General features: G+C 44.5%; 1 protein-coding gene across 5 annotated transcripts in view; it reads left to right on the forward strand.

Annotated features, from left to right (window-relative positions):
• The first annotated feature begins 1,542 nt into the window (after positions 1 to 1,542).
• Positions 1,543 to 12,912, forward strand: part of Znf23 (zinc finger protein 23) — an 11,670-nt gene continuing 300 nt past the window's right edge. Inside the window, exons 1-6 of one of the 5 annotated variants that reach the window (XM_036188109.1) lie at positions 1,543 to 1,866; positions 4,793 to 4,857; positions 5,559 to 5,591; positions 5,773 to 5,899; positions 6,715 to 6,822; positions 10,926 to 12,912. The exon at positions 10,926 to 12,912 is cut by the window's right edge and continues 300 nt beyond it. In XM_036188109.1, coding sequence (XP_036044002.1) covers positions 4,825 to 4,857; positions 5,559 to 5,591; positions 5,773 to 5,899; positions 6,715 to 6,822; positions 10,926 to 12,688 — 2,064 coding nt within the window. In that variant the 5' untranslated portion in view covers positions 1,543 to 1,866; positions 4,793 to 4,824 and the 3' untranslated portion in view covers positions 12,689 to 12,912. Of the gene's footprint in view, positions 1,867 to 4,792; positions 4,922 to 5,558; positions 5,592 to 5,772; positions 5,900 to 6,714; positions 6,823 to 10,925 lie in introns of those variants that run through there. The other 4 variants (XM_036188110.1, XM_036188111.1, XM_036188112.1 and 1 more) reach the window with 4 other exon arrangements.

Consider the following 12,912-nt stretch of genomic DNA (forward strand, 5'->3'; position numbering starts at 1 on the left):
CGTGTGTGTGTGTGTGTGTGTGTGTGTATTTGATGTTGGTGGTGGGGTTGCATTGTACATGGAAGTCAGAAGTGCCACAAAGCAGGCTATGCAGGGCAACCTTGCCTACAGGGGAAGATTTCAGACTCACAAGCATATGGCTGGTCATTCATGTAGGTGAAAACCTTGCCCCGAGTCTAGGATTTACATAGTGCATGTTCACACAGTTTTAACTTGTAGTAATTCTAGGAATCTAACTACAGCATAGTGAAGAGAAAAACCACCCTGGGTTTCATTCAGAACTTTTATCAAAAATCATTCAACATTTTAGATCACACTTTTGTGATTTTTGAAAATGCTAGCAAAAGTCAGCAGCTCTGTTGCTGTGAAATTCAAATTCTATGTGTGACCATGGCAAATATATGTCATTAGATCAAAGTAGTATTGTTATTATAAATTATATTCATGTATCCTTAAAATGCATTATTTGCGGATCTCTAGTCAGTGAGTGGAGAGGCTAGAATGTTGCAGGTGCAAAGACTAATGATCTTATCTTGGGCTACCTTTAGCACCCCAAATAACCACTCCTTAGCCATCTTTGTGTAGAACTAACATCCTGTGGCAATAGACTAAACACTCTTTGGAAATCTAGCAACAGGCCACTAGCTTCCACCAAGCTCAAAGCCCAGAACATTATCAGATAGCATCTCTCTGACCTCTAGAAAAGCATTCCCTAACTTTCTGTAGCCACTTCTCTGACGTGCCCACCAATGTGGTTTTTGTTTGTTTGTTTGTTTTTCGAGACAGGGTTTCTCTGTGTAGTTTTGCGCCTTTCCTGGAACTCACTCTGTAGCCCAGGCTGGCCTTGAACTCACAGAGATCCGCCTGCTTCTGCCTCCTGAGTGCTGGGATTAAAGGCGTGAGCCCCCACCGCCCGCCCCCACCAATGTGTTTTAAACTTGTCTTGATTCAGGACTTTGTCTTGTAAAACTATGAAACTGCTTCCACTTCGGAACATAGAATTTGAGGTAACCTACATCTGTGCTCCTGGGCCATGCTCACTCAAATTTGTTTCCAGAGTAAACTATCTGCTATTCCCTTTAAGGTGGGAGTTGTTCTCTTGTGTCAACAGCAGGTAGTTAGGAATTTCATGCGAAAAAATTATTGTATTACCGGCATTGGTGATTGAATCTGGAGTGACAGACAAGCCCTGTACCACTCAGCTCCATCTCCAGCCTCAGCTTCCAGAACTGCTGCGATTAAAGCCCAGCGGGCCGGCATGACATTACGTAACACTTGTTTTTTTTAACGTGGACCGCGGTTCCTCCAGCCTGGGACGCACTGGCACAGTCCACCTGCTGGCACCTGCGGCTTCACCAAGACACCAGCTCCAGCGGCCTTTCCCGGGTGGGCCTTGTCCAGGTCCCCAGAAGTCACGTCCTCGGGCGTCAGACCCCACCGACCGACCGCCGTGGGGAAGGGCTTGAGCCCTAGGGGACAGGGGGACACGGCAGAGGCCGGGAGGGGCACCCCGAGACGGGGAGGGCCACACCGCTGGAGGGGCGGGGGCGGGCCAGTGACGCACTTCCGGTCGCGCCGCGGCCCGTGCTGCGCAGGTGAGTGCGGGCTCGCTGCGGTGAGCGGTGTCCTGGCGGTCCGCACGGCGCGCAGGCTCTCCCGCAGCCAGCCCTGCGGCCCCCCCAGGTCTCGGTGCCCACAGAGGCGAAGCGGGTGTGGCGGCTACACACCAGGCCCGGAGCGCTTAGCAGGTGGCCGGTCGGAGAAGCGGTGTCACGGCAGGCAGAGGGTGACTGCGGTGCGGGGGTGAAGCGGCTCGCGGTGACATCCCAAGTCTTTTGACGCGCTGCGGCCCTGCAGGCGCTTCAGGTGTGTACTGCGTGTCCCCGGGCCCCAGACAGGGTGAGGGGCGCAGGGCACTGCAGGAAAAGCCGGGCCCCTTCCCAGCCACTGGTGACAGAAGGCCTGAGGCCTGGTCTGCTGCATCGACGTCAGCACCCCCCTCGCCCCCCACGCACACATGATTACGACATCGCTAGACTACACACAGAGTCGTTTCAGAATTGCTATTTCATACCCTATAGAAGACAGTACAGCATTTGGATGGCTGCAGGTGTCTTTGGTCATAGCCTTGCCATAGTCAAAATACTCCGTTTCCAAGGTTCAGTGTGTGTGTGTGTGTGTGTGTGTGTGTGTGTGTGTGTGTGTGTAAGAAACAACAAAATAAAATCTTATGAGCAGCCAATTAGGAAAGAGTTTGGGTCCTTACTGCTCATCCATCAGTACATTCGCTCTTCACCAGACTCCCAGACTCTCCCACCCTTAGAGGTAACAACTCTTGACGTCTGTGTTAATCACAGCCTATTTCTAAAAGTGTATCCACATGCACTAATATGTAAATAATTTAACCTTTTCTGCTTTTTGAGCATCTTAGTGTATAGTCAGCTGGTACTTAGTTCACTTCTAAATTCATTAGTGTATTGCCTGCTGGGTTATAGTCACTTATCAAAACAATACAGAAATTTGTATTTTCAATGGACAGGCAGGCTGTTTTCAGGCTGGTTGTGTATAAAAAATAGTGCTCATGGTGCATATTTGGTGCATATCTCCTATATATGAGAATATCCATAGGGATACATTTTTCAAGGTTTTTTTTTAATTCTTGAGAATTTCATATATGTATACATTGCATTTTGATCATTTCCAATGCATTTGACCACTCCACTGCTTTACTATCTCCTGGACACCCCCATAGTATACATTTTTAAAATTAGATGTGAATGTTGAATTTTTCAAACATCTTTGGCATCGAGATTGACCATATATTAATAGAGTTGACTTATTATCTTCAGATTCAATTATGTATTTTCATTGTAGAATAGGTTTTCTTTTTAAATGCCAAAGGATATTAAGAAAAGATAGATATTAGTAGCATACACAAAAAACAAAAACTTAAAAAATCTGTAAAGAACAGGCCACTTAAACATATAATAATAAAACTAGAGCTTATTAGGAGAGAAAGTGTGAGCAGCACCAATATATTATGAATAATTATTACACCAGAGACAAATCAGAGTTACTGAGCTGTAAAATAGAAATTAAAATGTAGAACATGAGAACCTCTGAGCCCTCTTAGTTGAGGGCTAATGCTGAGTGAGCCAGAGGAAAATTTATGGTCACATAGTTTTTAATTGCCAAATAAGAAATAATAAAAATAACTGAAAAAAACTCCTGCAACTTGAAGAAGGTAGAAGAAATGAAAAATCCTCATGTAGTCTAGGTTTTTCCAGCTGTAGAACATAGGATAAAGTTTTTCTGTTTGTGGGAATTTAACAGTGAATGTGGTCACCTGGACCAAGTGAAGGACAAAGAGAGCAAAATAGAGAAGGAACTGTAGACAAATTAAACCTAACAGTTCAACTGAGCAAAGAGTGGTTTGACAGTTGGGCAGGTTGCAAACACCACAACAGCTTGTGAGCCTGGGGATGTCACAGCTGGACATTTATAGATAGGAAGGAGGGAGCGCCTTACTGAAGAGCTAGCGCCTTACTGAAGAGCTAGCTCAGTCGCTTTGTGCCTGGTGCTTGCCTTATTTGAATCTAATTTGACCAACCTGGCCACTGTGATGGGATTGAGACTCAGTTCCTAAGTTAGGTTTTGAATTTGTTTATATACCAAGTAGGGTTGCAATTCTGTACAGGTCAGGACTCAGATATATGAGTAGAATTTCCTAGGCCAATTTAGTTTATTAGTTAGTAAACCAATACCAGGTTGCCTTATCAGTCTTTGCCCTTAGCGGGTTCTGTCTTGCAGGGTCTCTAAGGGGCCTTGGAATCTCAAGGATGCCCTTCTAGGGCTAATGGGAAAAGCACTTACCCACCAAATTCTGCCCCCTGCTGGCCAAGGGTGGCCTGATGGATGTTTACTTGCCTGTAGTTCAGGGCCCCGCAGGCATCTCACACAGAATATGAGAGAAGCCCTTGGGCAGGAACGGGGTATATATGGTATAGCTCCTTGTGCAGGTTGGTTACAGCTTTGTGAAGCTGGTCTCTGCCTAGAACTGCAGAAAGCCTCCATTTGGTATGTCTGTGATCCAAAAATGGACAGTTCAGATTGAGAACTGAGAGGCAGCCTGCTAACTCACTTCTTGCCCAGCTTTCTCAAGGTTAGCTTAGGCCATGCAGGAAGCCAGACTGCTAAGGCCTGCCTGCACAAAAGCCAGAGCCCAGGCTGTCTTTGAACTCTGATCCTCCTGCCTCTAGCTCTTGTGTGCTGGGATCATGGGTATGCACCAACGCTCCTGGCAAGCATTAGTCTTCTTGACACTTACTAAGGAGAGCACTGATAACAAGTAGAGGAGCAGCTGTCCCCTGTCTGCGAGGTGTCTTCCTGCAGCCTGACTCACAGTCCCCATGTGGATGCTCTGCCTAGCTAGCCTCTTCTTACACGTGGTTGAGAACGATGCTTGGTTACAGGAAGGGAAGTGAGTTAGACTTGAGGATATTATCTCTTGAGCTGAGTTGTCAGCTCCTGGCCTGCTTTCTTTAGGCTCTGCCTAAGTTTTGTATACACTCCTTTATATGATGCTAGTAAGACTTGCCAAATCAGAGGCTTCTTGGCAGCCAACTCCAGAGCATCAGTGTCCTGGGAAGCATACTGGGTGCTTGAGCTAGTGAGAGGATCACTCTCTTCTCTGGCAGCTCCTCTTCCTGTCTGCTTGCACCTCAGGTCTTAACTGTGCTCCTGATTGGGGTGGCTTGCCTCACATCCCATCCAAGCTTCTGTTTCTCCTCAGCTCCAGCCATTCCTTGAGAGGGAGACCAGGTGATGGCAGCCACGATCCCTTCAGTTTGGCCCCAGGTGAGCTGTGGGTCCATCATCCCTTCCTCTGGGCAGTTCAGATTAAGAACTGAGAAGAGAACTGGTGAGACTCGGAATAAATACTGCTTCTACCTGCCAAACTGGACAGGCGAGTGGCAGAGACTGGGGCAGTGACTGGTGGAGGCAGCAGGAGAGTGAACCTAGCAGATGGAGTCACACAAGGTCTCTGTGCCACTGCACATGAGCATCCTAGCAGAGGGCTTTTGGAGAACAGGGCCATGGAAACCACCCAGGTGGTGCTCTGTGCATGTGAATGGAGGCGATGCAGAGCTTTGGGATAGTTGGTAGCTGGGGTGAGGAGAGGAGAGCTGCAGATGAATGAGAAGGGTAGCTCTGTCTCTGATGAGGAGGGATGGGGAAGATGATGGGAAGTGGGAGCAAGGAAGGAAAAGACAGGAGACCTGGGGCCCTTGGCTGGAGGTCTGTGTGGGGAGTCAGGTGGCAAATGGGATAGAAGCCCCGGCTGCCCTTGGTGGGGTGGGGGACATCTGTTTTCCCGTATGATGGTGAGGGTGATGAGTGGGGTTAGGGGGTTGAGGTAGGCCACAGAGGAGCCAGGACCTCACAGGGATGCAGTGAGAACTGCAGATGCCTCCAGCAACCTGCCAGCAGGGGGTAGCCTGTCTAAGAGCAGAATTGCTGGAGTCGAATTTGCTTATGGGAATTCTTTTTTCTTTCAGCCCAGTGTGAAAATGGCACGCGATTTCTCTGCTGTAAGAGAAGGCGGATATTCCATAGCTGACTTTCCTGGTGTTTTTTCCCTCCACTTTCCTTTGTTACTAACTTTGTTCTCTTCACAAGTCCCCTCCCCAAGCCCTTATTTTGCCCTCTGCCCCACACTTAGGGCCTGAGCCATGGAATTGGCCCTAGGGCAGCAAGAACCTGTTGTTTCAGAAGTTGGTGACCTTTGAGGACGTGGCTGTGTACTTCACCCAGACGGAATGGGATAGTCTGTTCCCCGAACAGAGGGCGCTGTACAGGGATGTAATGCTGGAGAATTATAGGAACTTGGCCTCCATGGGTAAGGCCTCTCTCCCCGGTACTCAGACTCTGCCATTTTTGGTTTCTTGGCTTTTTTCTTCATAACAGGTGGCAGGTGGGGATATGGTAATCCTTTATGAGTAGGTTTTCTTTTTCTCTTCTTTCTTTCTTTCTTTCTTTCTTTCTTTCTTTCTTTCTTTCTTTCTCTCTCTCTCTCTCTCTCTCCCTCCCTCCCTCCCTTCCTCCCTCCTTTCCTTCCTTTTTTTTTATTTTTCGAGACAAGGTTTCTCTGTATAGTTTTGGTGCCTGTCCTGGATCTCTCTCTGTAGACCAGGCTGGCCTCGAACTCACAGAGATCCACCTGGCTCTGCCTCCCGAGTGCTGGGATTAAAGGCATGTGCCACCACCGACTGGCAAGTGGGTTCTTTCTAACTCCTTATGTATAGACTGCTGGAAGAGCAAATCCCAAGCTGTTACAGGTCTTTGCTGAGACCAGTGCATGATTTTGAGCTACCTTAGAGAAGCTGTATATTGGACATGGTGTGAAAAATAGAAACTTGCTATTCTACAGAGGCATCTTCAGATTGCCCCTTGCCTTACTTGTCTTGGGTCTTTTTTAAAGAGTCTCAATGGACTCTTGAGTATTTCAGCCCAAGATCAAGAAGTGGTATCCCTTTTGGGCAGACTCTCCTAGCTTTCTGTGCATGTAGACCCTGGCTCACAATCTGACCCTTCTCCCCCTACCCACCTCCTTTCTGGGAGCTCTTCCCTTCCCATTGTGGAGGTGTCTCGGGAGAAGTCAGGGAGGCACCTTAGGAGATTTCCATGTCTCTTGTGTTTCTTCTTCTCAATCAGGATTTCCACTTCTCAAACCAGCTTTGATCTCACAGCTAGAGGAAGGAAAGGATCTGGAAAACCTGTCTCAGCTGGCCACTGGAACAGACTCCCAGGGCCTCTGGACTGGTAAGCAAGGCACAGACTGCCCAACAACATAACTATGTGCCACATTTGTGTATTATGGCAATGCATTTTTCCCCAGCTGCCATAGTCTATCTCTGACCCCACCATTTTCAAACAAGGCTATGGATTTAGTGATGGGGTGGAGATCTCGCATTGCCATTAAAAGTGGAGGATACAGCCTCAACAGTTTTTACAGGGAGGCAGACAGAGCTCAGAGCTACAGGCTTTTCCTGAGGTATCATCCCAGGAATCTGTTTCTTTCTAGTTCCATGACTGAGTAGGTCAGTTGTTTGAAGTCTCTTCAGTCTAGTGAACTCATCTCTGAAAATGTGAAAATAAAAGGAGGCAATGATACCACTCAGTGGGCTCAGGACTGAACATGATAACATATATCAAGGGTCTAGCTTAGTTAAATTATAATTATCTATACATTGAGAGGATAAATAAAAGGTGCCCCCATTCCATGCTTCTTGAGTGTTGATGTGTAATGATTACTTGGGGGTTCTTACAAGTACATAGACTGTCAGTAGGCCTTGGGCCCAGCCAAGTGTCTGCATTTATATTCATACTGGGAGGTCCTTAATCAAAGGTGTTTGGTCCCCATTCCATAGGCAGCGAGCAGTTAGTCTCATCTGTTTGGATGAGACATGAGACAGGCGGTGGGTGGGCAGAGGGAGAGGGCATGAGGACTGTGGTGGCAGTTAAACTTTGAAACACAAAACAAAGGCTTTTTTCATAACTCAATCCAGTGATTTCTATAGAAGTCTTACTTGCTGGACTTTTGATCCTTCCTGCAAGAGAAGAAAATATGATTTTGGTGGGCAGATCAGTACTTCTGAGAATTAAATTGAAGGTATATTAGTAAAGATGAAATAGTCACTGGATATAAACATCTGCCATACTGTAGGATTTGGAAGGTCACTAATAAAAGTTGGTAAAGAACTAATAAGTTGTTAATCTGCATAAAATGTATAAATGTTGGCGCATCAGTGGTGGCGCACGCCTTTCATCCCAGCACTCTGGAGGCAGAGGCAAGTGGATCTCTGAGTTCAAGGCCAGCCTGGTCTACAGAGTGAGTTCCAGGACAGGCACCAAAACTACACAGAAAAACCCTGTCTTGAAAAACAAAAATAAACAAGCAAACAAAAATCAAAAAACTAAACCAACCCCCCCCCCACCAAAAAAAAGAAAAGAAAAAAATACAGATGTTAATCAATTTGAAAACTATCCCTCCTCAGTAGAAACCAAAGACAAAGAAGACATAATAATGACAGAAGGTTGGGACTGCACAGCAGTAGAGCATTGCTTAGAATGCACGAGTTGGCACTGGGTTTGATCTTCACAGTAGAGAAGTAGTAATAGTGAGAGAGACTCACCTGTCAGAGAAACTAGTTCTGTGTCAGTGAGGAAGCAAAACAGCAACAGGACTTTTGGAGCCAGAGTGAATCCAGTGTGAGGTGGTGTCTTTCTAGAAGAAAAGTTGGTGCTTGGTAACCTCGATATTGTTTTGTAGAGCCATAGACTCATAAAATAATCAGGCTGTACTCAAAGATGCCTTGATGTACTTGAGTATCAAGATAGTGGGAACAATCCCAATTTTTAGGATATAGAGAATGACTAAGTTGAAGTACTTTTGCAGGTTGAAAAAGTATTTAGTTATTTAGCTACTATATTTTTGCAATCTATTTAAAAATATTGAAAAATGTTCACCATTAAGTAAAGGAAAGAAAAAAATCTCATTCTGAAAAAAATAAAAAAAATTGATTTGAGGGAAAAAGGTATGTTAAACTAGCAGAAGTTACTTTTAGGCACCTGGTAATTCATGTTTTGGGTAACTGAATTTTTAACTGATGTCTTCATCAGTTTGAACTATTGGAACAGAGTACCATAGATTGAGTGGTTTATAGACAACATAATTTGTGTCTTCTTTATGACTCAGCTTAGGCTGCTATCACAGAACACCATGAGTGGTTATAAGAACATAAATCTCTTATTCAAGTTTGGGAGTTGGGCATCCGAGAAGATCAAGGTGCAGGCAGATTCTGTTTGACAAGGACCTGTTTCCTAATTAAAAGGCAGCTCTCTGTCGTCCTGCTGTGTCTTCAGAGGGTAGGAGGAGGGAGGTCTTCACCAGATCTCCTAAAGCACAGCAATTCCATGTGTGAGGGCTCTGCCAAAGGTTCTCCCTCCTAACAATGATCACTTCAAAGTTAGGGTTTTTACAGGTCAGTGGTAGGGATGGACAGCAACAAACATTGAATCTGTAGCAACAGATATACATATTTTTAATTTTGAAAAGGTGCATATTGTTTTAAAGTCCTTTCCAGATGAACCCAGGTTTCTTCTGTTGAGAATAATTATAATAAAGTAGTAATGCAAGGGTGTATTTTATTATTTTATTTTTATTTATTCTTCTCTCATACAATACATCCTGACTACAGCCTCTCTTCCCTCCAGCCCTCCCCCAGATCCACTGTTCCTCCATTTCTATTCAGAAAAGAGCAGACCTCTCAGTGATACCAACTGAACATGGCATAACAAGATGCAATAAGAGTAGGCATTGTCTCTCATATCAAGGCTGGATGAGGCATCATGGTAGGAGGAAAAGGGTCCCAAGCACAGGCAAAAGACTCAGAGACTCTCCCACTCCCCACTGTTAGGAGTCCCACAACAACCTCAAGCTAAATAACCACAGCTCCTATGAACACTGCTTAGTTGATTCTGTGGGCTATGCTATCCTGGTATCCTTGACCCCTCTGGCTTCTATAATCCTTCCTCCCTCTCTTCCTCAGAGTTCCAGAATATCATTAGCAATCATTTCATTGACTTTGTGGGGGTGGTGGTGGTCAGCAGTTATGTTTGGTTCTATCCAGGTCTCTGAGCCATCCAGCTTCTGGTTCCTGACCATCCTATTGGGTATGGGCTCCCTTTCGTGGGTTGGGCCTCAAGTTAGACCAGTCATTGGCTGTCCACTCCCCTAAGCTCTGAGACACCATTGCTCCAAACATCTTGCAGGCAGGACCAACGTGGGTAGAAGGTTTTGTGGCTGAGTTGGTGTTCCAGTCCCACCACTGGGATCCTTGCCTGGTTACAGAAGAGGGAAGGACATGTTTAATGTGGTTGGGAAAAAATGAGACATGGAAAATAAGGAAGCTTTTGGGGGGAGAAATTTGGGGAAAAGTAGAGAGGTCACTATTGTGAAAATTACGATTATATACAAAAGGATGTTTCAGGATTGACAGAAGGCAAAGTTGGTGTAGCAGTATTAGAAGAGATGGAAGAGATGGGATCGCGTGGGCCTTAGCAGAGCTTTCTGAAGCAGAGAAAGAAGAGTTTCAGGAAGCTAGAATGAAGTTCTAGGGAAGACACAGCCCTTCTCTGCTTTCTCTGTTGCTGCCTGTCAAACCCAGTCTTGCAGCACATCGTTAGGTCCTCTGTCTTTTCTTTACCAATCACTTTCTGCTTTTATTAATTCGGAACTTGATCCATAGGGCCAACCAAGAAGGAATTGTAGAATGTAGGAAAGCAGGAGACATGGACAACGACACTGATCTGATAGGCGAGACCTGGAATTTCCTTCTACCAGTGCTCTCTCTCTTAACCTCCCTGTTGCTGAGGCTGCCTTTGTCGTGGCCTTGCCTTAGGAGAGTGCCTGGGGTCATTTTTGATTGACGTGGTCTCGTGCAGCTGTACTTTTCCTGAAGTTTTCTGACAGAGACACATGTTCCTGTCTACTCTTCTCATTCTTGATTGTACAATTGGAATCTCTTTTACTATTTCTTTTTAAATTTTCTTTTAAAGTATATCCTGGACATTTTTTAATGGTCTGTATGTCTGGATCTGTTTCCTTCTTTTACCAAGATAATTACTCCTTCTGCATGAACCTTAGGTTATTTGACCTAGTCTAGAGAATTTTAAGCTCCTAGAGCAGGGCATAGTGATGTACACATGTAATTCTAGTACTTGTGAAGTAGATGCATGAGAATCAATAGTTCAAAGCCAACCTGACAACATATTGAGACCATATATTTAATAAATAGCTTTTTGACTATTTCCCTCCAGCATGGTTCTATATGACATCTTTTAATTTTTACTTCTTTTGGTAGAATATACTGCTATCCAGCCTGGCAATAATTTGACAAAAGAAGTGTGTGAAGAAGAAAGAAGTATATTATTTGAACTTCAGAAGGACTTTTCCCAGGAAACAAGCTTTTCAAAAACTTCTATTATAAACCAACAACAGGAAAACCAGTTAACAGGACGTGCAAAGGAGAATATCAGTGGCTCTGATGGAAGAGTTAAGATAGGCTCCATGGAAGGATATTTATTTAGTCAGACTTCAAATGTGTCCCAGAATCACACCAACTCCACTGGAGAGCAATGTTCTGATACCAAACTTACTAAGAATGAAAGAATTACTACAGAGGGAAGACATTTGAAACACAAAGAGTTAGCAGACACCTCTCAAGGTAGCAGCTCTCAAGTTAATCAGCTTCTAGAAAGCTGTACTGTGGAGAAGCCTTACCAATGTACAGAATGTGGCAAAGCCTTCAGTGTTAAAGCAAAATTTGTTTGGCATCAAAGACTTCATAATGGAGAGAAACCTTTCAAATGTGTGGAGTGTGGGAAATGCTTTAGCTATAGTTCACACTATATCACACATCAGACAATCCACAGTGGAGAAAAGCCTTATCAGTGTACGGTATGTGGAAAAGCCTTCAGTGTTAATGGAAGTCTAGTTAGACACCAGAGGATACATACAGGAGAGAAGCCCTATCAGTGCCAGGAATGTGGAACTGGCTTTGGCTGTAGTTCTGCATACATTATACATCAGAGAACCCACACTGGGGAGAAACCTTATGAATGTAGCGACTGTGGGAAAGCTTTCAATGTTAATGCAAAATTAATTCAGCATCAAAGAATTCATACTGGAGAGAAACCTTATGAGTGTGATGTGTGTGGGAAAGGCTTCAGGTGCAGCACCCAGCTTAGGCAGCATCAGAGTATACATACTGGAGAAAAACCGCATAGGTGTAGTTATTGTGGAAAAGGCTTCACCAAAAATGCAAAACTCATTCAACACCAAAGAGTCCACACAGGTGAGAAACCCTATGAATGCAGTGAATGTGGAAAGACTTTTAGTGCCAAAGGGAAGTTAATCCAGCACCAGCGAATCCACACAGGTGAGAGACCTTATGAATGTAATGAATGTGGGAAATCTTTTCGGTGTAACTCCCAGCTTCGGCAACATCTGAGAATCCATACTGGGGAGAAGCCATATAAGTGCAGTGAGTGTGGAAAGGCCTTCAACGTCAATGCAAAACTAATGCAGCATCGGAGAACTCACACAGGGGAGAAACCTTTTGAATGTAATGAATGTGGAAAGTGCTTTACTTCCAAAAGAAACCTACTTGATCATCAGCGAACCCATACTGGAGAAAAGCCATATCAATGTAAGGAGTGTGGGAAAGCTTTCAGTATCAATGCCAAGTTAACTAGACATCAACAAATACATACTAGGGAGAAACCTTTCAAGTGTATGGAATGCGAGAAAGCATTCAGCTGTAGTTCTGACTATATCGTGCACCAGAGAATCCATACTGGAGAGAAACCCTTTCAATGCAGTGAGTGTGGGAAAGCCTTCCATGTCAATGCTCATTTAATTAGACACCAGAGAAGCCATACTGGGGAAAAACCTTTCCGATGTGTTGAGTGTGGCAAAGGCTTCAGCCTTAGTTCTGACTGTATTATACACCAGACTGTGCATACTTGGAAGAAGCCCTATGTGTGTAATATATGTGGGAAAACTTTCAGGTTTAGCTTCCAACTTAGTCAGCACCAAGATGTTCACAGTGAAGAAAAATCCTAATAGATGAACAAAACAATAACAACAACAAACAAACAAAATACTCCTATGTTTAATAGGAAATGGCTCATGGCTCATCATTATTACTTGGAAGAAAAACATCAAGGGGAATGAATATGGCAGTCTTCATTTGGAAACAAAAAAATTTCTGTTTTTAATCAAGATTAGATGAGTAGCTGGAAAGTTATATCTAAAATAACTTAGTTTTATATCAGTAACTAGTCAGG

Source organism: Onychomys torridus, chromosome 5 (assembly GCF_903995425.1).
Source record: "Onychomys torridus chromosome 5, mOncTor1.1, whole genome shotgun sequence".
In the NCBI taxonomy this organism is placed as follows: Eukaryota; Metazoa; Chordata; class Mammalia; order Rodentia; family Cricetidae; genus Onychomys; species Onychomys torridus.